Raw genomic sequence first — 26032 nt, 5'->3', positions numbered from 1 at the left:
TAAATCTCTGGGGTCACATATATGGTGGCACTCCCGAAATCTCCTGACCATTGAAGAAAGTAGCAAGACTATGGCTTTTGTAGCAGTAGCTGAACAGCCTGTCTTGCTTGAATCTGACTCTCTGGTCTCTAGGCTCTGAACACTGGCTTTTCCCTGCTCCTACAGCAATTGATCCAACAACAGGAATACAGGTGTGGGAGAAGTATCTCCGCTCCTGTTTCAAGCTAGTAAGGATTGGTATTGTTTTATGTCCTTGGCTTCAACCTTGAGCACCGATCCCTTATTCATTTGTTAAAGGACTGATATTTTAGGCCATAACAATATTTTGTCACTGTTTTCATCCCAAATTGGCACAAAAAGTCAAACTGTCATATATTTTTGGGGAATGAAAAGTTCTGAAAAAAATTGACTTTGGAATTCCAAAAAGCAATATTTTGACATTTTTTATTTACATGAAATGTTGATTTGAACAGCTATATTTAATTTTCAATTGACATTTCAACTTAAAATGACATTTTAAATTGAAACGTTTCTGTCAAAATCTACATTTTTAAATGAAGTGTTTCAGTTCAAATTGACAAGAAACAAAACTTTTCAATCTGAAATATTACCTTGGGGAAAAAAATTAACATTTTCCAGTTGAAAATGTCAATGTTAACAAAATCACATTTTCATATTAAAAACTTTATTGGAAAATTTTTGCCTAACTTCATAAGCAATCAAGTAAGAATAAATAACAATAATGTAAAGATAGATGTAATAGATGTCGCTGTGCTGTAGTAAAAAATTCTAAGGGTAAAATTTCTGATTGTTTTTTACTAATGTAAAGAATTTTAGACTGATGCTTTAAAGAAATGCTGGACATCAAAGACAGAAATTCTCCCCTTTTAGCACAATGTATCTGAGTTACAATATCTATTGCTGAAAAGAGATATCAGTGTTCTTAGGAACAAAGAAATCACAAGCAGTAGCATCTTTTCTAAAGAGTAAGAATAAGTTCATGAAGGACAAGTTGGCTTCTATTCGTGAAACCAGACCTGTGAGCAACCCTTTATAGTCCCAGTTCCTGCAAAATGATGGGAGAAGATGAAGGGGTTGTTGTGTGGCTTGGAAAGAGAGAAAAGGCTCAAAGAATGTACAAAAAGAAAGAAGATCAGAGAGTTAAGGAACAACTATATTATGTGGACAGGTTTCAGGGGGGTAGCTGTGCCTGTCACTATGCAAGGCACTGAATTTAACTATATTATGTGTTGTACAGAAGACAAAGAGCTGAAATATGGTGCAGAAGGCAAGGGGAAGCTAGTGAATTCATATTAGTGATACTCAAAGGGGACTAGCTAGTAGATATATATTCCTGAACTCTTACGTTTATGTGTAAAATACGAGTCATTCTTTGTCTTCCAGATTAACTGTAAAGTTGAGTTTTCTGACTTTTGTGCATTTAAATTCTCAGATATAACATCAACATATTTTTGTGCACATTTTCTGGTTTTTTTTTTAAAAGAAACTAAACAGAGAAACCTCACATATGCTTAGCTAGTTTCAATAAGTGCAATTTATTCAATATATGGAGTTACAGGCAGACGTATAGTTATTATATTAGTTTCCTTCATTTTATAAAAACACATCTAGAGTGGCCTTTAGGGCATGTGCAAAAATCATTAATATTTGCAAACATACATTCATCAACTGGACTCATCAGTTAATAATAATGGGCAATATTTCAAACCACCTCTTCAGGAATAACCTGGGCCAAAAACTGAGCCTTGTCAAAGACATGCTACACATAATGCCCTACGTAGGGTCTGATCCAAAGCTCATTAGAATCAATGAACTGACTCCTGTTGAGTTTAGTGGGCTTTTGGTCAGGCTCTAAGCTTTGTATGTGGGACTAAAATGGCTTGCTTTGGTTGAAATTCACCAGAAATGAAATTTCTTCAAACAGCTAAAGGCTTGCACTACCAGCCTTTGGTGTTTGTTCACAGGGATAAAGTTGTGCTTCTCAATGTGGGGATACTGCCCCCCAGTAATGTAATGTGATGAACCTGTGACCCAACATTATAACATGGTATTTCATAAGACTCCATAATATAGCTGCATCTACAAGCTATCTTTGTAGGATGCAGCATCACCTCCTTGAAATTGTGGCAACCCCAAAAACATAGGGCTAGTAGTCAACCTTATCAAGCTCTAATTTCCCTCAAGGACTAAGCCCATGATAAGTCTGAAGTTTTAAAATTCAAACTCTTGAGTCACCCAAATCCAAAAAAATCCCACAATTTAGAGACATTTGAATGGCATTTTACTAAACTGTTCCAACATTTATCCCCGAATGTCACCTTCTAATGTGGAGTCCCAATTTTGTCTGTTGTGATGGAGGGTTGTGATGTTTGGGGATTACATTTTATGGAAAAGTTTACTAAAATACCATTTGAATGTTTCTAAGGTGAGGAATTAGACTATTAATATTTGTACAACATCTCATAGGTACCAGGTATATGTAAATGCTTTATATTATGATTATTGTTGACTCATTTTGTAGGAACTTTACACTTCTTAAGCACTAAGGGGGTCGGAAGACCACCCCCGCATTTAGAGCGGCTGAAGTGGTTCCCACCCCCCCACACTTCCGGTCAGGAGACACACTGATTAAGCGCCGACCAGGTGCATACCACTGGAATACACAGTGCATAAGGCACCAATCAGGAGAGGGGGCGAGAAGTTGGATTATGTTAGCACATGCGCATAATAGAATGATTTATGTAACCATTATAATAAAAGGACGTGGAAAACCCCCGCTGGGGGCGCTCCACGGGAACAGACTGACGGACTTGGCTTCATTCATTGCTACATCATTTCCTGGGTATTTCCTGTGTCTGAAACAATATACTTAAAAACTCAAAAAGGGAAGAACAAGCAAATGAAATAATAGGACAAACAAGCCACATGCTCAGCTTCACAATTCAGTCATGCTGCTTTTTCATTGATGCCCTTTCCACAATCCTCTGTTGATTGTCTATTTAGATCTCAATCTGCATTGAGTCTGATTGTATAGATCCTCTTCTGTCCTAAGGTGTCTGGTGAAGTCAGTGGGATTCCACACATCCACAGGAGTCTGTGCTAGATGATCTAATGCAGGATCTGGGCCTTAAACCATAAGCTCTTTGAAGCAGGAGCAATCTTCAAATTGCTTTCCAATGCTTTTTGTACTGCAGAATATAAACAGATTTATAATAATTATAATAATAATGATAATTAGTAGGGCTGTCAAGTGATTACAAATATTAATCGTGATTAATTGCACTGTTAAACAATAATAGAATACCATTTATTTAAATATTTTTGGATGTTTTCTACATTTTCAAATATATTCAATTACAACACAGAATACAAAGTGTACAGTTTTCAGAGTGGTAGCCATGTTAGTCTGTATCAGCAAAAAGAACGAGGAGAACTTGTGGCACCTTAGAGACTAACACATTTATTTGGGCATTAGCTTTTGTGGGCTAAAACCCAATTCATCAGATGCATGGAGTGGAAAATACAGTAGATAGATAGATAGATACAGAGAACATGAAAAGATGGGGGTTGCCATACCGACTCTAATGAGACAAATCAATTAAAGTGGGCTATTATCAGCAGGAGGGGAAAAAAACTTTTGTAGTGGTAATCAGGGTGGCCCATTTCAAACAGTTGACAAGAAGGTGTGAGTAACAGTAGGGGGAAAATTAGCATGGGGAAATAGTTTTTAGTTTGTGTAATGACCCATCCACTCCCAGTCTTTATTCAGGCCTAATTTGGTGGTGTCCAGTTTGGAAATTAATTCCAGTTCTGCAGTTTCTCATTGGAGTCTGTTTTTGAAGTTTTTTTTATTGAAGAATTGCCACTTTTAGGTCTGTGATTGAGTGTCCAGGGAGGCTGAAGTGTTCTCCGACTGGTTTTTGAATGTTATAATTCTTAATGTCTGATTTGTGTCCATTTATTCTTTTGCGTAGAGACTGTCTGGTTTGGCCAATTTACATGGCAGAGGGGCATTGCTGGCACATGTTGGCATATATCACGTTGGTAGATGTGCAGGTGAATGAGCCCCTGATGGTGTGGCTGATGTGATTGTCCTATGATGGTATCCCCTGAATAGATATGTGGACAGAGTTGGCAACAGGGTTTGTTGCAAGGATAGGTTCCTGGGTTAGTGTTTTTGTTGTGTGGTGTGTGGTTACTGGTAAGTATTTGCTTCAGGTTGGGGGGCTATCTGTAAGCGAGGACTGGCCTGTCTCCCAGGGTCTGTGAGAGTGAGGAATCATCTTTTAGGATAGGTTGTAGATCCTTGATGATGCGCTGGGGAGGTTTTAGTTGGGGGCTGAAGGTGACGGCTAGTGGCATTCTTTATATTTATATTTATTACAAATGTTTGCACTGTAAAAAGACAAAAGAAATAGTATTTTTCAATTCACCTAATACAAGGACTGTAATGCAATCTCTTCATCATGAAAGTTGAACTTACAAATATAGAATTATGTACAAAAATACTGCATTCAAAAATAAAACAATGTAACATTTTAGAGCTTGCAAGTCCACTCAATCCTACTTCTTGTTCAGCCAATTGCTCAAACAAGTTTGTTTACATTTGCAGGAGATAATGCTGCCAGCTTCTTGTTTACAATGTCACCTGAAAGTGAGAACAGGTGTTCTCATGGCACTGTTGTAGCCAGCACTACAAGATATTTACATGCCAGATGCACATTTTTCAACCACCATTCCAGGGGACATGCATCCATGTTGATGGCAGGTTCTTCTTGAATACCATCCAAAGCAGTGCAGACCAACGCATGTTCATTTTCATATCTGAGTCAGATGCCACAAACAGAAGGTTGATTTTCTTTTTTGGTGGTTTGGGTTCTGTAGTTTCCTCATCAGAATGTTGCTCTTTTAAGATTTCTGAAAGCATGCTCCCTACCATGTCACTCTCAGATTTTGGAAGACACTTCAGATTCTTAAATCTTGGGTTGAGTGCTCTAGTTATCTTTAGAAATCTCACATTGGTACCTTCTTTGCGTTTTGTGAAATTTTCAGTGAAAGTGTTCTTAAAATGAACATGTGCTGGGTGATCATCCAAGACTGCTATAATATATATCTATATCTATATCTATAGATACAGATATATATACAGAATGTGGGTGAAACGGACAAGGGGACATACAATTCTCCCCCAAGGAGTTCAGTCACAAATTTAACACATTTTTTTAATGAGTGCCATCAGCATGAAAGCATGTCCTCTCGAATGGTGGCTGAAGCATGAAGGGGCATATGAACGTTCAGTATATCTGGCATGTAAATACCTTGCAATGCTGGCTGCAAAAGTGCCATGCAAATGCCTGTTCTCACTTTCTGGTGATAATGCTTCCCTCTTCTTATTTACGTCTCCTGAAAATGTAAACAAACTTGTTTGTCTTTGCAATTGGCTGAACAAGAAGTAGGACTGAGTGGACTTGTAGCCTCCGAAGTTTTACATTGTTTTGTTTTTGAGTGCAGTTATGTAACAAAATTTTTTTTTACATTTGTAAGTTGCACTTTTAGGACAAAGAGATTGCACTACAGTACTTGTATGAGGTGAATTGAAAAAATATTATTTCTTCTGTTTAAAAATATTTGCACTGTAAAAATGATAATCAAAATATACACTTTGATTTCAATTACAACACAGAATACAAGATATATATGAAAATGTAGAAAAACATCCCCAATATTTAATAAATTTCAATTGGTAGTCTCTTCTTTAACAGTGCAATTAAAACTGCGATTAATTTTTTTGAGTTAATCGCATGAGTTAACTGTGATTAATTGACAGCCCTAAGAATTAGACAATGTAACTATGCAAAGTTTAGATCCACAACGAGAACCAAATCTGTGCTTTGGCCTGTTATGGTGACAGATCAGAGTTAAGTTTGGATCTGGAGCTGAACTTCCCCACTACAGTTCAGAGGGGTCTGGATTCAGTGTTCTGGTTTGGGGTAGACTTCAGTTATATACAGATAATTCACATTTATCTGTCAAGGGGAAAGCATCTAAATCCCTCAGTTAGTGGGAGTTTTGGATAAAAATATTTTTCCTAGACACATTCTACGTTTGGGCAAAACCACTGCATTTTGGGGGAACTGGAACGTGGATAACAGGGGTTCAGATCAGGGGCGCTTGGATGAGACATTTAGGTTCAGATAAGAAGGGTTTGGCTAACCTGACATTCAGGGTTAGCGAAGGGGGGGGTCTGGGTACGGTGACACTGGGGTGCTGGATGAGGTGCCATGTGTGCGGATAACAGGGGTTCTGATTCAGGCCCTGGAGGGCTGGAAAAATACGGTGGGTTCGGTGGCCAGTCGGGGCCAGGGCCTGCCGGGCTCTGCGTGGATGGATCTGAGGGCACGGAGGGCCCTGCCCCTGACTGAGGCAGGGAGGAGCCGGCCCAGGCTCCTAGTTGGTCAGGACCCACGGGCCACGGCACAGCCCCACCCTCGGCCATGCCTGTGCCCGGGCTGTGAGAACGGCCCGCAGACGGGCTGCGCCACTGGCGAGGGGCAGCGCGGAGCCGAACCCCCGCCCGTCCCGCGCGCCCTGGCCAGGCTCTGACACTGACGAGTTCCAACTGGAGGCCGGGCGCGCGCGGGAGGCAGGCAGCGCGCGTTCCTGGCGGCTGCGGCGGGGCCGCGCGCCGACTGGCTGGCCGGCGGGAGCGCGCAGAGGGAGCTGGTCGGCGGCCATTTTCTCTCCGGAGCCGGCTGATCCCTAGTGCAAGTGAAGCAGCCCAGCCAGCCCCCCTTCCCCGCACGGAGCAGCAGCTGGTGGTCCGAGAGGAGGGGGCTTGGGGGGGCGTGCGGGAGGGAGAGCAGCGCCTCCTGCGTGGGGGCAGCCCGGCGGCGGCAGCAGTGGGAGGGAGGCAGCGAAGGTGGCACGGGGGTGGCTGGGTTTGTGCCTCCCTTGGACGGGCAGCGGCTGCCCCTTCCCCAGCCCCGGTCATTGCCCCAGTGCAGCGTCAGCCTGGGAGGCAGCAGGGACGCCGCTCTAGATGGGATAAGCTGTAAACATGTTCAGCTTTGAAGGGGATTTCAAAACCAGGCCCAAGGTGTCTCTTGGAGGAGCGAGTAGGAAGGTAAGAAACGCGCTGGGGCTGTCTGAATGATTGCTCGTCTCTGATTTTCCTAGCCTGCTGGGCCTTACAAATGGGAGCAGGTGTGACTAAGGTTTCTTAGGGGCAGAGGAAGAAATAGCTCTCCACTCCCCTGGATGATGTGTTTGCTCCCTTGTTTTGATTTGTTTGTGTTTTAAATCAGGCCCCGCGCCCCTCAAAGCTCCAGGTACATTCAAAAGTGTGTGAGAGAAATTACTCCCCTTAACTCCCCCCTCCAAGTGATCTGATTTGTTGTGGGGACCATGCTTGGAGCAGTTAGTTTCTGGGGCTCTTTGAGTGAAGGGAGATAGTTAGGAACCTCTGTCGTTTCTTTTAAAGTCTTCTTTGAAACACACAACAAAAATCATGCGTCACTGGAATTGGGGGAGGGATATACTTGGAGAATTTAAAATCGCAAATTCATGGGGCCTCCATCCCAAATGGCTCAGGGTTGTCAGGGCACAATTTTAGCCATTCCTCGCTGAGTTTGCATTCAAACAGCAAACTGAAATCAATGTGTCATGTGCAGAGTGAGTAGGAAGTGAAAAGGTTTGGTTAGGGCTTGCTGATTGGGAAGGGGTATAAATAATTTAATTTTTGTGAGCCACAGGGGACTCTCAGATCTAAAGAGCAAACAAATTCCAAAACAAAGTTTTTGAAGCAGTCTGATTGAAAAGGTGTTCCTCCCTTTGGTTCATCAGTTAGATTCTGGTTCTGCTTGTCATGATCACTATCATGGGGGGAGCTGTTTGAGCTATGATGTAGTGTATTTGTTTTAACATATATGAAATGAATAAATGAAAATATAGATTTGGGGCTGTGCATTATAATCATGTTTGTTGTTGTTCTGGGACTTTCTAGGTTAGGTAGTAAACTGAGAAGTCTGGGCTAATAAGAGAAAATTGTGTTACCCGATATTAAATTCACAGTGAACTTTGCTATCACAGTATTATCTGCTACATATTTTCATAAAGAAAACGTACATCAGAACTGTATTAAGTGTGTGTAACTATTCATCTGAATTATGGAGGAACTATCTTCCTCTGACACTTCTGATGACTAAAAGCCATTTATGGTCATTAGAGCACATACATGGCATTACATTTTTGTATGCCAAAAGTAGAATAAATCTTAATAGTTAAAAGTGGCAATTGGCAGAGCATGCCCTGCTCTTCAGGAATGTATTTTAGGTATTTTACATCCTTTGGCATCAAGTTATGATTGCTAATAGTATCACTTACAGAATATGTTTCCTCTTCCAGAAAGGGAAAAAAGTATCATAATATCTTCTGATACTATTATTAATTTCTCTAGTTTATGCAAATTGCAATTGGATTCCCAATCACGGTGAGAATAATATTTTATAATATGGAATAATATTCTTTAATATGGAATACAGTTTACTAATATATTCTGAATTAGCACACACAAAGGTTAAATTCTTATAAAGGTAAAGTTGCAAGGGTAAATGTTCAAAAGTAAGGAAATGTGAAAGCCGAAATTGAGTATACAACTTTGTTCCATACAACTTACTTCTGCAATTTGATCTAGATGAGTGGGCTCCGTTTACTTCAGTAACTCTGCCCTGATGCATGCATCTGCCCACCTAGATCTATTTAGTGTTTGTTATCAGTGGGACTACTTACTTGAGTAAAGTTAGTCACGGTTTTCAGTATTAATATGGACACCGCAGGAAGCTCTACGATAGATATGTGTTTTGAAGAAAGTACTTACAGCATTTGGTGAAGGTAATAATTGAACTTTATTTGTCATGTCACATGAAAAATACAGATTATCACAATTTCTGGATAACAGGACATGCTATAGTAGATATATGGGTGTGGCAAATATTTGCATAGAGTTCAGGAATTGTGCATCTCACTATTTTTGCTGATACCACATGATAGACTTTTGTGGGGAATTTCCCCATACTAATGGGTTACAAAATCCAAAACCTGTTTCTTGTGTTAACCTTTTCTGAAAGTTTGAACTGTTCTTTGGCATAAACTCTCCCTTCCCCAAGTTGTTTGTACCTTTAAAAAAAAAAAAGATACAGTTCAAACCTCTAATTCTGTGAAAGAATCCACCTAGGCAAATCCTGGCACCAGTGCAGAGCTCCATTGAAGTCCAGCCAAGCTCTGTATGGGTGCATGGTACTGCCTACATTGATACAATTGCAGGATTAGGGTTCAAGTAAATGGTACTGTTTAAGTATGTATATAGACTGTCTGCTTCTGAAATTAAGGCCTTGTCTGCTCTAGGAATGTTTTGCTGGTATGATTATACTGGTATAGCTAAACTGGCAAAACACTTTTAGTGTGGGTTCATAAACTATACTGGCATAAATGTAGTTATACTGGAGTAAATGTGTCCCACACTAGGCATTATATTGGCATAGCTATGTCAATTTAAAAAAAAATTTCACTCCCTAACTAATATCTATACTGGTGCAACTTTTACGTGTAGACTAGGCCTAAGGGACATTTTAATGGGTCAATTTCTTTGGAAAGGACACGGTATTTGGGCCTTAAAGCTGATTCTTTCTGATAATAGGCCCACACTGTCATACAATGGCAGGTCTTTCTTAAAGGGATACTGAGTTAAAAACCATATTTAAAAAGATTTATTTACTGGGGTTACTAACAGCTTTCTTGATCCAAGAAGCTGAATGTAATATAATTTATCACTATGGTTGTGTAGAGTTGGCTTGGTTACTAAAAATAGACTAGTTCAGTTTTGCTCTAGATAATTTTACTTTTTGGTTCATGTGCATCAATATAATCTGGAATGTAATTTTTAAAGTCTTTTAACGGACCAAAAAAATCTTTAATTTTTGTTTTAGGTTTCGTTAAACCTCTTGATTAGGAACAATTTTTTTTCTAGCAATGTTATAGTACCTGAGCGAGTTCCTTTGAAGATTTCAATTGTAATATTTTTTGTAATTTTTAAAATGTTTCATAGTAAATAAATCTGTGCATGCATGATATCTTCTATCAAAGAGCCTGCAAACACACCACTAGTAGTGTTTACTTTCATGCTTAGACCCATTGACTTCAATAGGGCTAGTCATACTAGTTGTGTATTTGTTTGCAGGATCAGCTATTATCCATACAGAATTTATTTAGAATTAGATGACCAGTTGGTTTATTTTCATTTTTTGTCTTCCTACAAAGCACACGGGTACCCTGGCTTTTGAGACCCTTTGAATATCACTGTTAGTTTCAGTTTTCATTTAACTATTACAATAAGTTTCTAGGCCTCTTCATTTGAAAGATAGTCTTCAAACTGAAAACTGATTGTCAGGGTTGAGAGTTGAAGAAAAATCCCCATAACATTTTGAGTTACTTGTGGACTACCTTCTCCACCTACTCCAGAGCTTGTTTTTGAGGTCTAAAAAGCTTGCAGCTACAGAACCTCTGATTTGGGGGAGGAAGAGTTGGTTTCGGAAGTGATGGGCCAAAGAATCACTTTGCTGACCTGCTGCAAAAATCTTTAGGCTGTCCTTGATTTCAGCTAAAAACTGCTTTAAATACTTTGGATTAATTACGGTCAGACCTACAGTACTGGCCAGTTGTCAAGGTTGGTCAACTTTTACCCTCAACAGAAACTTAGGTCCTAAATCTGCAACTGCATCCATGTTGGCAGATCCCTGTCCCAGTATGGAATCCCATTGAAGGCAAGGAACTTTGCATGGGAGTAGGGATCTGCCCATGAGAGCTCTTTGCAGGGTAATGACATTTTGTAATACTTGGCAGGACAAACTGTTAAAAGGGATACTGTCAATACAAGCTTATCTCAAAATGTAGAATTTGTAAAACAAACTTTTATAAAACTTTAAGCCCATTAAATAGTATCATATTTAAAAAACAACCAAATCCAACACCTGTTTTAAAATAAATATTCCCCGGCAGTGTTTGTAACTCAGATATTTCAGTACCACAAAACTGAAAGTGAAACGGACTTCATTGATATTTTATTTATTTATTAAATTGATGCTAGGAGAAATGACACTATTTAAGCTTTGTTAACTTCTCAAGTAAATTGGACTTTTAAAATTCTTTCCATTTGAATAATTTGAGGCTTTTAATAATGAACTAAGAAATTTGTTCACATAATATTGGTATGACTTCCATTGACAACATCACTTTAAGAATGAAGTTTCTTGTATTTTTTTAATAGGAGGTAAGAACTTAGCTTGCATAATATAGTCTGCACGTGGAATGACTCACTAGGAAATAAACAGAAATTAGTGAGCTAAACAGTAGGATTTAGGGCTCCAGTACTGCAATGAGATCTGAACAGGCACAGGGCTCTGCTGGTATAGATTTTATTGTGGGATCTGGATTTACAATTATATACATCTGTAAGATTTATAGAATTGTGGGATCTGTTTGAATGAAAAAAAAGTGATGTGTGACACAACTGCATATTGATTGAAAACTTTTCATCCTTTCTTTCAAAAAGGAAGTCTTAACCTTATTTTATTTAAGGTTTCATTATATCTAATTTTTTCTTAGAAATGCATTTTACAAGAAACAAAATATTTTATATTGCATTTATAACTGCACACCAGATCACTATTAAATGACTGGCTCCTAGGGCTTTAGATTATGTGATTAAAATTTGTGTTTTGGGTGTTGGTACCCTGGGAAAGAATTATACTGCTTTATTGTATCTGCAAACGATACAGCATTGGCAGACCCTTATGCAGAGGGGTGGCGTCCAGACTCCAAACTGGTATACCTCTACCCCGCTATAACGCAGTCATGGGGAGCCAAAAATCCCTACCGCGTTATAGCTGAAACCCTATTATATTGGGGTAGGGGTGGCAGGGCTCCGGCGGTGCTCCAGCCACTGCGGGGAGCCCCAGGCCCTTTAAATCGCTGGTGGAGCCTTGCTGCCACAGCCCCGGGGTAGGGGCAGCAGGGCTCGAGTGGTGATTTAAAGGGCTCGGGGCTCCCCGCAGCAGCCGGAGCCCCGGACCCTAAAGCACTGCACCAGCCCCACTGCCACAGCCCTGGGGTAGCAGCGGCAGGGCTCCAGTGGTGATTTAAAGGGCCCTGGGCTCCCCGCAGCAGCCGGAGCCCCGGACCCTTTAAAGCGCCACCAGAGCCCTGCTGCTACCGCGCTATATGCGATCCCGTGTTATATCGGGTCGCGTTATAGCAGTATAGAGGTGTATAAGGTTTTGCCCATACCAATACTTCTGAAGTACCGAGGCCTAAGTTTTGCAGTAGACTACACTGTTTCCACTGCATAGATTTGGAGTTCAGAGGTAATGCTGTTCAAGTATTCTTATCTCACCAGGGAAACCTTCGAAACAATTTATAAATACATATATTTTCTGAGGGGTTTCTTCCTTCTACTTCATAGGGAATTTTCCTCATCTTTAAATTGAAGCTACAAATTATGAAGTGATAGTTAAGGTTGCAGAAGATATTCCATTCTAACCTGTTATTATTAATCCTTTGGTACTTCTTCAAAATTTGGGCTGAAATTTCTAATCTTAAAGGTGAACTTTTTTTCTGTAAATTTCAGAAAAATTGGACAGGACACTTAGTTATCAGGCTGTGGAAAACATACATATTTCCAGTTTTGATATAATAAATCAAATAACATGCTGCTAAAAATTATCACCTGTTGTTTATTTATAATACAGTAGAGCCTGAGGCTCCAGTCAGGTCAGGGCCCTGTTGCTTTACAGACATATAGTAAAGACAGTCCCAGCCCCAAAGAGTTTACAGACTTAAGTTCAGATTGGTAAACAAGTCCATGTGGATCAATCATCATGTCCTTGTAGAGTCTCAGTGAAGTCAGTGGAGCTTTACATGACATCAAAGTTGTATGGGTGGATGAACTTGTAGGAAAGTTACTTCATAAATGAAGGATTGAGGTCTGAGTTTAAGTTTGTAAGCAACTGGGAAATACGTATTACTCTCTTAAGAACTGGTAATAGTGCTAATATCCTAGGGTAAAATCCTGGCCTCACTGAAGTCAATGACAAAACTCCCACTGACTTCAGTAGGACCAGGATCTCATCCCCATCTCTTTGACCTTTTTAGATCCATGAACCCATAAAGTCAAGTCTTAGGATCGGTGAAATCATTTTTTACATTACAGAGGAGCAAAATGAGGAGAAGGAAACGTTGCTAATTTTGAGTTTTCTTGTTTATTATGTATTGGTTTTTCTAGTGGTCACTCAATAACTTCTTCTGTTTTCTAAAACATATCTTCAATTGGTATCTTACACGGTGGATTTGATTTAATCAAATTGATATAAATCATGATTTAAATCACTAGTCAGGAAGACTCGATGTAATCGTGGATTTCTACATAAAAGTGCATTCTGGAATATGCTGCTCAAACAGTTTCACTTTTGTTTCTACTGCCTGTCTCTCCCTTCTCACATTTATCTCCAGACTACTTCTCCTTGTCCAGATCTATCCATCCCCGACCAATCTTCTATTCATTGAACTTTTTGAAACTTTGCACTTTTAGAGCGAGGTAAGGGATTGACTCTGTGTACACAAATTTGCAGAGGGACAATAGGATTGAGGTCTGTTATCTCTCAATTCTATATATTATTTATTTGAAAACATTTTTGCTGTTAACAAACGTTATCTCTGGAGACACAAATTCACAGTTTGAGAACTACAAAACTAAGCACTTCTGATGGTAACTTCTAGACTGAGCACTTAGTCCCATTGGGTAGATAGAGAGATTAACCTAAGTAATCTATACAGAAGCCCCTGGAACCCCATAAGATTGGGTCCCTAATCAATGAACTATTGGAACTCAATTACAAAACTTTTCTTAAACATTACATGAATATATAGTCTCATACTATAGAATTAGAATTTATAATCCCTAGTCCATGATGAGATATCTTTGAGCTATAATGTATCATAATTAAAACTATCTTTAGATAAGTTTTTTTCTCAAAAAGCATTTTCTAAAAAAATACAATTTAAATTAAAAAATATGATTTTTTTTAAAGTTTTGTTTTAAAAAATCATTGATTTTTATCCACCCTGGTATCTTACTTAATACACCAATGAAACTGCAAGCTTTCCCTTGCAGTGCAGTGCAGCCAGTTTGTTTTAATTATCAGCTTGCCATTTCTAAGGTTTAAAATGTAATTGGTGAACCTTGCGAAGGCTTTACACTCAACTCCGTGGCTGTATTAATGCAGTAACTTTTGAACGCCACGTCTAATCAATTCCAAAATTTTAGGGAATGTTCTCAGCACCACTGGACAGAACCTTATTGATTTTAGGAAAAATTGAAACAAAGAGAAAAAATGGAGGACAGATGGAGCCCCTGCCATCTGAATAGCACAGCCACATCTTTAGGCACCCCTGCAACTGTCTATAGATCAAACAACTGGTTGATGGCACCAGTAATGCTTCCCAGCATAACAACCTCCCCCATTTCATCTTGGCTTATCCTCCCAATGGAGTTTAACATGTCAACACCCTGAATGTCTTGTGTCCCAGACAGAAAGAAGAATAATGACAGGAGGATGTGTGGGGAATTAGGGCATGCACAGAATTGCTGGCAGGTGGGAGATTGGGGGACCCTGGTATAGGAAGGGAGGGATAGGGGCATACAGAACTTCTAGTATGGGTGAAAGTATGATTGGGGGGCAGACAGAGCCCTGGGCTTGGGGAGGAATAGGGGCACACAGAACTCTTGTCCCAGGAGAGACTGGAGGGAGTTGAAGGGAGTTTTTGAAATAGATGGGTTAGAGAGAGTGGCAGACAGAGTTTTGAGGGAGTTGTGGTTGTGTGTAGTAAGTATGGCCTACAGAAGCTACAAACTGTTATCCCCTGGTATTCTAAATGTTGCTTTAAAAAAGTGTCTCTTCCGGTGTAATCACTGATTTTCTTGCCATGAGCCTTTCTTTTTATAATATGCTCTGTGTCCTCTGCCTGCTTCCTTCACTTCTCTGTTTCTCTCCTCTCTCCTTCAGATTTCTTGCCTGTCATTGTCTTCATCTGCTCTTCTGTTTTGTCTGTTCCATTTTATCTTTGCATATCTGTTTTTTTGTCGTCTTGCTTCTGTCTTTGTCCTTGTGCTTTGTCTACCTTTCTTCTGCTTAGCTCTGCTCCGTTTATCTGCTTCCTGTGCTTGATAGTGAAATGTACAGGATTCCAGATGTCTGAAGCTACTGTCTGCTTTCACTTCAAATGTGATACTCTTTCATGCTGTACTTACCTGCCTCTAGGACTGCATCATATCAGGTTTTTGATTTTTCTTGACTGGTACAACGGCCGCTTGTGTGGTCATAAAGGGCTTCTGAAACAATACTTTCACAGGCTCAGTATACTGCATCTGGGGAGCCTGCAAAAATGGCTACTGGCAACCTTTGCTGCAGGGGAGAGTGGCCTCACCTCTGACTTTCCATTGGAAGAAAGAATGGGTGGAACAGAGATTATTATTTATTAAGTTCTGACATTGTGCTCCCTGCTGTGTGAAACACACAGACACAGTCCATGTCTTAAGTGTGAAGAAGAACTGCCAGCTGGCCTGTCTCTCCACTTATCTTTTTTAGGGTGCAGTGGAAAATCCGTGTCTCTGCACAACTTCCCTCAGTAATGATATGCAGTGTATGATAAATAATATGTAAGAACAATCCCTCTAAAGATAGCAGTGCAAATTGGTGACATGCAGGAGAGGACAGGAATTCTGTTTTCCTGATTTTGTTTTTCACTCAATAGTTGCAATGATGGAGATTTAAACTGCACATATTTGACCTGCATATTTGATAATGGTGAAGGGTTCAAGCGTTTCTTTTATTCATAAGTCACAGAGATCTTTACGGTTGCCTGCCTCTTTTTCTGGCTTCCTTACATTCTTCTCTCCCCAGGTTTATGCCTCCGCTCTCCTCTACTGCATCTGCACCTATTCTTGTCTTCCTGCTTGGGCTGTACCCAGCCTAAAGACTCTTTGATTTAGATCTCAGGGACCAAGGCAGGAACTGCAGCTACACGCCTCCTGCATCTGTGCCCTCCAAATGTGGAGCTGAGCAAACATGAGAAGTACATACTGCACTTAAGAAGTGGCTGGCTGGCTGTCCAGCAAGGGAGTGAGGTGGCAGCAGCCGCATCTGATAGATGCTCAGAAACAGCAGCAATGAGGCAGAAAAGCAGGGAGGTAGCATGAGAGGGAGATGATTTTGGAGCCCACTGCAGTGTTAAAACCTAGGTGACTGTCCAATGTGCCAGTACCTCAGGACACTGCTGTATGCCAGAGGAGGGAGTTAAAAACATCATCTAATAGCTGTCAGCAAACTAGTTGACACCTTAGATGAAAGAAGCTAAATATGACTCAGCACCAGTAATGAGATTGCAGAAATCCACAGTTATTAGTTTCTGACTGACTGATTCTGTTGTCTACTGTGATAGATTTTGTAACTGCTAGTGAAACTTCCTCTACTCTGTCCTTCCTCCGGTGTGCTAATTCTAAATGCAAAGGCAAAGAAATATAACTAGATAGATAAAGATGCACTTGAATACAAATAATTACTGAGATTTTCCCCAAAAATTGTTAGTCATAGAGCATACATGTTAAGTCAGCTACTCCAATTCTAACAGGTCTTTGTTTACTGCTTCTTTATGGAGTCAAATTTTTTAAAATGTCTTAAGTGATGAGTCTTCTACCACTTGCCTTGGGGGGTTATTTCACAGCTAAGTAGATCCCACTGTCAGAAAGGTTTTTCTGATTTTCATTATAAATGTACCCTTTAATCGTAGTTATAACTCCATTATATTGATGTTTAAAACTCAAATAAATGGATATTTGTCTCCCTTCCCCTTTGGTCATTGGTTAGCCAGGCTGTACACATCTAATTGTTCTATTTGTTCTCTGAAACTTAGTTCGTCCATGATATCTAGTTTATACAGTACTCACAAAATTAAAGGGTATTTGAATACTGTAACTTTAAGTATTTATACAATATTGGATCAAGAGCATTAATTTTATTTTTATAAGTATATTAGTTTAGACAAGTGTTCACTCAAGTGTGAGGAAATGGACTATTAACATGGCAGTCCACTAATCATTAGTTTACTGAAACTGAAAGGGCCACAAAGGAAGGAGTGGGGGGAAGCAGACTATACGGAGAATATGGTTTTGGGCCTCCACTCCCTCTTGCCATTTTTTCCTGTCCATGTATCTCTTTTCAACCCATTTTTCATGTACTGTGGCTGTCTCTTTCCCATCTCCCTCTGTTTATCCCTCACCCACTCACATTCATCTTTAGCCAGGTATGTCTTCCTTTTTCTGTTTCTCTCCTGTTTTTCCCTCCAGCCCTGAAATGTGCGAAATTACATGTGTACATGTTTCAGAGCAGGACCGTTTTTTATTGGTTCTGTCTGCAGAGTGAAACAGATGAAGCAGGTAGGTGGTGTCCATGGGATTGTGTTTCTGTGCAGGAGTTTGATACTAAGGATGTTTCATCAAGTGCCAAAGCTAGTAGTCCACTGGATATCAATTGCTAGAAAAGAGGTAATCTGTAAGGGTATATCCTGAACACTCAAGTTATCAGTTAATTCATACTTGCTATCAAAATTACCCTTTTATATACTTAATTCATGGCATATTATTAATTTCAGTTTTTTTAACATGATGTAGTCAGAAACTTTTACCGTGCCAGTGTGAGAGGCCTCCTTTCCACTTGAATGGTGGTTTTTTTTTTTTTTTAAATCTAAGATCTTTTTATTATCTTTTTTTATTGTGTGGAATAATATGCGGAAACAGTTCTCTTTTGGAGACCAATGACTGTAATGGTGTCTTTGGAAATTAAAATACTGTCTTTAGAGGAATAGGTGGTCAGATTGGCAGAGACCCTGAGGGTTTTTTGCCTTCCTCTGCAGTGTGGGGCCTGGGTCACTTGCTGGTTTGAACTAGAGTAAATGGTGGAATCTCTCTAACTTGAAGTTTTAAAATCAGGATTTGAGGACTTCTGTAACTCATCCAGAGGTTATGGGCCTATTACAGGATTGGGTGGGTGAGGTTTTGTGGCCTGCGATGTGCAGGAAGTCAGACCAGATAATCCTGATGGTTGTTTCTGGCTTTGAGTCTAGAGCAGGGGAGGGCAAACTATTTCCCACGGGCTGGATCCAGCCTGTCAGGGCTTTCAATCTGGCCTGTGGGATTGCCAGCCCTGTGGCGCAGTGAGGCTAAGGCAGGCTCCCTGCCTGCCCTGGCCCCGCGCTGCTCCCGGAAGTGGCCAGCACCATGTTCCTGCGGCTCTTGGGGGAGGGAGGGTGCAGAGGGCTCTGTGTGCTGCCCTTGCCTGCAGGCGCCATTGCCCGCAGCTCCCATTGGCTGAGAATGGGGAACCACAGCTTTCAACTCCCATTGTCTGCCATGTGAGTTGAGTGCTCTGCACATCATAGGTTCAGATAGTTAATTCCTTCTGAACCAGTATAGATATAGCTATACTGGGGTGGGGGGGATTTTTTTATATAAGGATGTCAAAATATCCTTCTTGCAGACAATATGTTGAGACCATTTGTTGACATCTTGCTTCTCTCACCATGTTTTGTGGGGATGGAGGAAGCCTAATGATTTTGTGATTAAGGCAAAAGACTGGGGGCTTGGCTACACTCGAAACTCCAAAGTGCTGCTGCGGGAGCGCTCCCGCGGCAGCACTTTGAAGTGTGAGTGTGGTTGCGGCGCCAGAGCTGGGAGAGAGGTACTCCACCTCCCCGAGAGGATTAGCTTACAGCGCTGGGAGCTGCGCTCCCAGCTCTGGGGCACTGTTTACACTGGCGCTTTACAGCGCTGTAACTTGCTGCGCTCAGGGGGGTGTTTTTTCCCACACCTGAGTGAGAAAGTTGCAGCGCTGTAAAGTGCCAGTGTAGCCAAGACCTGGGATTCAAGTCTCCTGGTTTTGCCACAGACCTTGGAAAAGTCACTTTGTTCCCAAGCAAGTACTAAGCATATGCATAACATTCTTAAAGTTACACACCTTTTTAAGTACTTTGCTGGACTGGGTAATTAATCTCTCTCTCTGCCTCAGGTTTCCATCTGTAAAATAGGGATACTATTTCCCTAACTTACAGGGAGGTGTTCTGAGTATAAATTTGTTAATGTTTGTGAACTTTCAGATGGATGGTGATGGGGGCCATATAAGTAACAAATGGCTAGGCAGAAGTAGATAGTTAATAACAAATGTAATTAATTGCATCAGATCTGGGCCCATAACAGCGAAAATGCTAATAGGTCACTTTTTGCCTTTTCTTGAACATGGACTGTATTCTGTACTGTGAACCATTTAAAAATATGTATTACTTTATACAAATGCCTGAACTTTTGAGTGAAAACACTACAGCAGCTTTTTTTGTCCCCTTCTAGGAAGAAAAGGCTTCTCTTCTGCATCGTACCCAGGAAGAAAGGCGTAAACGAGAGGTAAATTAGAGATAGTGTTGTGGAAAACAACAGCTTGCATATACGCTGTAATTTTGTTCAGCCTGATGATAGTTACACTTTGAAATCTTGTACTTTAGTAGAGTTTTACTTGAAATTATTCTATAGGTTTTTTTTTTCCAGTTTGTGAACTTTCTATGTACATTTTGTTCTTCCATATATCGGAATCAACAGAAGCATTTAAACTTTCCCCCCTAGATTTCCCCGATATGAAAATTCTTCTCTAAGAACTATTTACTTAAAAGGAGTATTTAGTATCTGATGCAATGCCCATGGAAATCAATGGGAGTTTTGCCAATGACTTCAATGAGCATTGGATCAGGCCTTAATGGAAAAAGGAATTTATATGGCCAGGAATTTTCTCCTTATGCCTCCCTCATCCCCGATTCTTCTGGACTGGGACTCAGGAGACCTAGGTTCTATACCAGACTCTGCCACTGGCCTCTTCCCTTTTCTGCGCCTCAGTTTCCCTATCTGTGGAAAGAGAATGATACTGACCTCCTTTGTAAAGTACTTTGAAATTTACTGATGAAAAATGCTCTATAAGGACTAGGAACAACGATGATGATGCTTGAGCCTGCAATTAAATCATTATCCTGTGTTGGTGACATTTTCTGCTGCCATAATTACTCCAAAATCACCTATGAAAAGAATGTAAAGGGAACAGTGAAAATACCATTTTCCAAACATAGTTGTCTTTAATGAACAAACTTGGCAATAAAATGATACCAAGTAAGTGGAAAGTGAAAGGATTCATTTTTGTTTGACCTTCCCTGTTTTAAAGAGGTGAAAATACCCCTTTAAGTTTAGATAATTGGTCTCAGACAATAATGTGTACCTGAATAGTTTCATGCTGATAAAGAACATAAACAAGAACATTTGACTCATAAACCTGTGCTTTGGTTTTTTGCGAGATAGCTAATAAGTTCTATTGTAATTCACTATTTTTTATATTAGTTACTGGGTTTTGAGATATAAAAGGATCTGATTTTAAGTTGGATGTACAATTATGTACTGAATTTACACATTCAATTTGGTATCTTGTATCTTAAATTACTACTCCCATTTATGATCTGCCAATCCTTACCAACATGCAAAAGTACTATTCTGTGTTTCAGAAACTTTTTGCTGAGGTGACAAGTGGCTAACACACTCATTCAGCTGCTAATACTTGCGTCAGAAACAAAGCACCATGTATGGGTATATAATAGGCATATACTTTGTGCATGTATCACACAAATCTGTGTATAATGTATATATCCACTAGGGCTGTCGATTAATTGCAGTTAACTCACACGATTAACTCAAAAAATTAATCGTGATTAATCGCACTGTTAAACAGTAGAATGCCAATTGAAAATTATTAAATATTTGTGGATGTTTTTCTACATTTTCAAATATATTCCCACTGCTCCCATTGGCCGGGAACGGCGAACCACGGCCACTGGGAGCCGCGGGTTGCCATGCAAATGTAAACAAAGGGTCTGGCAGCCCTCTAGTGCAGGGGTCCCCAACCCCCGGTCCGCGGCCCGGTACCGGGCCGCGGCCTCTTACAAACCGGGCCGCGAACCGACCCAGTGGACCTCCCGCAGGCGTGCCTGCGGGAGGTCTACCCGAGCCGCGGGACGAGCGCTCCCTCCGCAGTCATGCCTGCGGGAGGTCCGCTGCTCCCGGGGCTCCGGTTGAGCTGCTGCAGGCATGACTGCGGACGGTTCGCTGGTCGCGCGGCTCAGCTGGACCGCCCGCAGGCACGCCTGCAGGAGGTCCACCGGCTCCGGGTGAGCTGCCGCAGGCGTCCCTGCGGGCGGTCCAGCTGAGCCGCGCGACCAGCGAACCGTCCGCAGTCATGCCTGCGGCAGCTCAACCGGAGCCGGTGGACCTCCCGCAGGCACGCCTGCGGGCGGTCCAGCTGAGCCGCGGGACGAGCGCTCCCTCTGCCGGTCCCTGGTCCTCAAAAGGTTGGGGACCCCTGCTCTAGTGGATTACCCTGACAGGCCGCCAGTTGCCCACCACTGCTCTAAAGTTTTACATTGTTTTATTTTTGAATGCAGATTTTTTTTGTACATAATTCTACATTTGAATTTTCAACTTTCACAATAAAGAGATTGCATTACAATACTTGTATGAGGTGAATTAAAAAACTGTTTCTTTTTTTACAGTACAAATATTTTAATCAAAAATAAATATAAAGCAAGCACTGTACACTTTCTATTCTGTGTTGTAATTGAAATCAGTACATTTTCAAATGTAGAAAACATCCAAAAAAATTTAAATAAATGGTATTGTATTATTATCAGCGTGATTAATCGCACGATTAATCGCTATTAATTTTTTATTGCACCATTAATTTTTATTGCACGATTGATTGCGATTAATTTTTTTAATCGCTTGACAGCCTTAATCGCCACATATATTAGTTTTACAGTATGAAAGAAAAGTCCCTTTTTAGAAGAGTTTTTTTTTTTTAAAGAATGAGTCCTTTGAGAATAAAATCAGTAATGGCTTTGAAAAAATGCATGCAATGAAATCTCAGTAGTGGCCTCAGACTTCAAACACTCACAATTATGGGTCACTAATTGACAATTATGTATTCTAGGATGAAACCCATACCCGCAGAGAGGGAAAATATATCTGCCTTGCTGCATAATTTCACCCTGTGATATTATGGAGAGGTGGTTCATCTCCATAGTTGAGGTTGATATTTTTTTCTAATTTTGCCCTTCCATCCATTAAAACTTTAAAATCTTTGATATTTCAAATTTTGTGTTTTGGTCTGGGGCTGGCACGGAATTAATTTGTTTGACTATTCCAAGATTTAAGCAATCTGTTTGGGGACCTGGGATTCAAAAACATACTGCAGATGTTGGATCGTGTTTCTGAAATTCTTTTAATGCTTTTTTGACACCTCATCTCAAAAATGGCTTGTCTTAGAAAACAGGACAAAGGCATATTTGGTAAATTAATCACTGGTTAATTAGGATAATAAGAATGGCTTGTCTGTCTACAGCAAAGTTTTAAATAGCATCAAATGTCACGTGGAGACTTTAGCTTTTCGTTTTTTTCTTGTTTGTAAAAATGTAAGTGGGTTTGTCACAGTGAATTAAAACAAAAAGGAAAAATTTTAACCTGTCCCCAAGTAACCCTCACTGATTTTGCTGTTGCCCAATTTCCCTACTTCCCCTGTCCTCAGCCATTGCCTTTGAGAATTCCTTGCCCAATTACCTGCAGTTTTATCCTCCTCTCTCCCCCCGCCCCAATAAATGCATCTTACCAAATAGTACAGGTATGAATGGAAATGTAATCTATATGCACTTTCCTCAGATATTTCTTATCACCTTAATTGGCTGTGCTAGCAGTAGAAACTATTAAACTACTTCTCTAGTATCTGAGCCAGCTTGGCTTTCTGCTTAATTCTTTTTGCAGAAATTAAGTCTTTTTAAGGAAATGATACTTTTAAGACATTCCTGGGCACTGAGAAGTCTCCATAAAATGTTCCTCATCTTGTCTAATTTTTGTGGGAAGAGAGAGTCTCCATGCCATGTCCCTGGGTCTGAAGCACCAGATCTCATCTTCCTCTCAGAAGCAAAGGATCCCTTTAGAGGGATTAAGACTACACCAAGAATATACCCGACTGATATAATCTATTTCTTATCCTAACAGAAACAACCCTAAAAGCCCCTGAACTTTGGCTAACCGCTTGGGTCAAAGGGTAAATATAACATAAGAATGGCCCTCCTGAGTCAGACCAAAGGTCCATCTAGCCCAGTATCCTGTCTTCCGACAGTGGCCAGTGCCAGGTGCCCCAGAGGGAATGAACAGAACAGGTAATCATCAAGTGATCCATCACCTGTCTCTCATTCCAGCTTCTGGCAAACAGAGGCTAGGGACACCATTCCTGCCCATCTTGGCTAATAGCCATTGATGGATCTATCCTCCATGAATTTATCTAGTTCTTTTTTGAACCCTGTTATGCTCTTGGTCTTCACAACATCCTCTGGCAAGGAGTTCCACAGGTTGACTGTGCGTTGTGTGAAAAAATACTTCCTTTTATTTATTTTAAACCTGCTGGCTATTCATTTGGTGACTCCTAGTTCTTGTGTTATGAGAAGTAGTAAACAACACTTCCTTATCTACTTTCTCTACACCATTCATGATTTTATAGACCTCAATCGTATCTCCCCTTAGCTGTCTCTTTTCCAAGCTGAAAAATCCCAGTCTTATTAATCTCTCATCATACAGAAACTGTTCCATACCCCTAATAATTTTTGTTGCCCTTTTCTGAACCTTTTCCAATTCCAATACATCTTTTTTGAGATGGGGCGACCACATCTGCACACAGTATTCAAGATGTGGGCGTACCATGGATTTATATAGAGGCAACATGATATTTTCTGTCCTATTAAAAAAGGGATAGATAATTATTCCCAACATACTGTTTGCTTTTTTGACTGCTGCTGCACATTGACTGGATGTTTTCAGAGAACTATCCACAATGACTCCAAGATCTCTTTCTTGAGTGGTAACAGCTAATTTAGACCCTATCATTTTATATGTATAGCTGGGATTATGCTTTCCAATGTGCATTACTTTGCATTTATCAACATTAAATTTCATCTGCCATTTTGTTGCCCAGTCACGCAGTTTTGAGAGATCCTTTTGTAGCTCTTTGCAATCTGCCTGGGTCTTAACAATCTTTAGTAATTTCATATCATCTGCAAATTTTGCCACCTCACTGTTTGCCCCTTTTTCCAGATCATTTATGAACATGTTGAATAGGACTGGTCCCAGAACAGATCCCTGGGGGACACCACTATTTACCTCTTTCCATTCTGAAAACTGACCATTTATTCCTTCCTTTTGTTTCCTATCTTTTAACCATTTACCAGTCCATGAGAGGACCTTCCCTCTTATCCCATGGCAGCTTACTTTGCGTAAGAGGTTTTGGTGAGGGACCTTGTCAAAGGCATTCTGAAAATCTAAGTACACGATATCCACTGAATCTCCTTGGTCCATGTGCTTGTTGACCCTCTCTAAGAATTCTAGTAGATTGGTGAGCCATGATTTCCCTTTACTAAAACCATGTTGACTCTTCCTCGACAAATGATGTTCATCTATGTCTGACAATATTGATTACTAAAAATTGCTTATCCTGCTATAAATTTACATTGCCTTTACAAACAAAAGGAACTTCTTCCTGGGCAGGACTAAATTATGTATATGTGATTGTTACTGATGTTTAAGTCACAGACACCTTTCTCTTATTTTGATAAAGATATATTTAATCTTCATAAAAACGCAAATGTACAGAAAAAGCAAATTGGATAGAGTATACAAAAAACAAAAATATTTTTGAATACATAAGAACAGCCGTACCGGGTCAGACCAAAGGTCCATCTAGCCCAGTATCTGTCTACCGACAGTGGTCAATGCCAGGTGCCCCAGAGGGAGTGAAGGCAATGATCAAGTGATCACTCTCCTGCCATCCAGCTCCATCCTCTGACAAACAGAGGCTAGGGACACCATTCTTTACCCATCCTGGCTAATAGCCATTTATGGACTTAACCACCATGAATTTATCCAGTTTTCTTTTAAACATTGTTATAGTCCTAGCCTTCACAACCTCCTCAGGTAAGGAGTTCCACAAGTTGACTGTGTGCTGCGTGAAGAAGAACTTCCTTTTATTTCTTTTAAACCTGCTGCCTATTAATTTCATTTGGTGACCCCTAGTTCTTGTACTATGGGAATAAGTAAATAACTTTTCCTTATCCACTTTCTCCACATCACTCATGATTTTATAGACCTCTATCGTATCCCCCCTTAGTCTCCTCTTTTCCAAGCTGAAGAGTCCTAGCCTCTTTAATCTTTCCTCATATGGGACCCTCTCCAAACCCCTAATTATTTTAGTTGCCCTTTTCTGAACCTTTTCTAGTGCTAGAATATCTTTTTTGAGGTGAGGAGACCACATCTGTACACAGTATTCAAGATGAGGGCGTACCATGGATTTATATAAGGGCAATAATATATTCTCAGTCTTATTCTCTATCCCCTTTTTAATGATTCCTAACATCCTGTTTGCTTTTTTGACCGCCTCTGCACACTGCGTGGACATCTTCAGAGAACTATCCACGATGACTCCCAAGATCTTTTTCCTGACTCGTTGTAGCTAAATTAGCCCCCATCATATTGTATGTATAGTTAGGGTTATTTTTTCCAATGTGCATTACTTTACATTTATCCACATTAAATTTCATTTGCCATTTTGTTGCCCAATCACTTAGTTTTGTGAGATCTTTTTGAAGTTCTTCACAATCTGCTTTGGTCTTAACTATCTTGAGCAGTTTAGTATCATCTGCAAACTTTGCCACCTCACTATTTACCCCTTTCTCCAGATAATTTATGAATAAATTGAATAGGATTGGTCCTAGGACTGACCCT

General features: G+C 40.3%; 1 protein-coding gene across 1 annotated transcript in view; it reads left to right on the top strand.

Moving 5' to 3' along the window:
* The first annotated feature begins 6923 nt into the window (after positions 1–6923).
* Positions 6924–26032, top strand: part of UBE3C (ubiquitin protein ligase E3C) — a 177909-nt gene continuing 158800 nt past the window's right edge. Inside the window, exons 1-2 of the mRNA XM_045006074.1 lie at positions 6924–7144; positions 19526–19579. Of these exons, the coding sequence (XP_044862009.1) occupies positions 7079–7144; positions 19526–19579 (120 nt within the window). The 5' untranslated portion in view covers positions 6924–7078. The remainder of the gene's footprint in view (positions 7145–19525; positions 19580–26032) is intronic.

The sequence above is a fragment of the Mauremys mutica genome, chromosome 2 (genome assembly GCF_020497125.1).
Source record: "Mauremys mutica isolate MM-2020 ecotype Southern chromosome 2, ASM2049712v1, whole genome shotgun sequence".
Lineage (NCBI taxonomy): Eukaryota > Metazoa > Chordata > Testudines > Geoemydidae > Mauremys > Mauremys mutica.
This window is presented reverse-complemented; position numbering and strand designations above follow the sequence as displayed.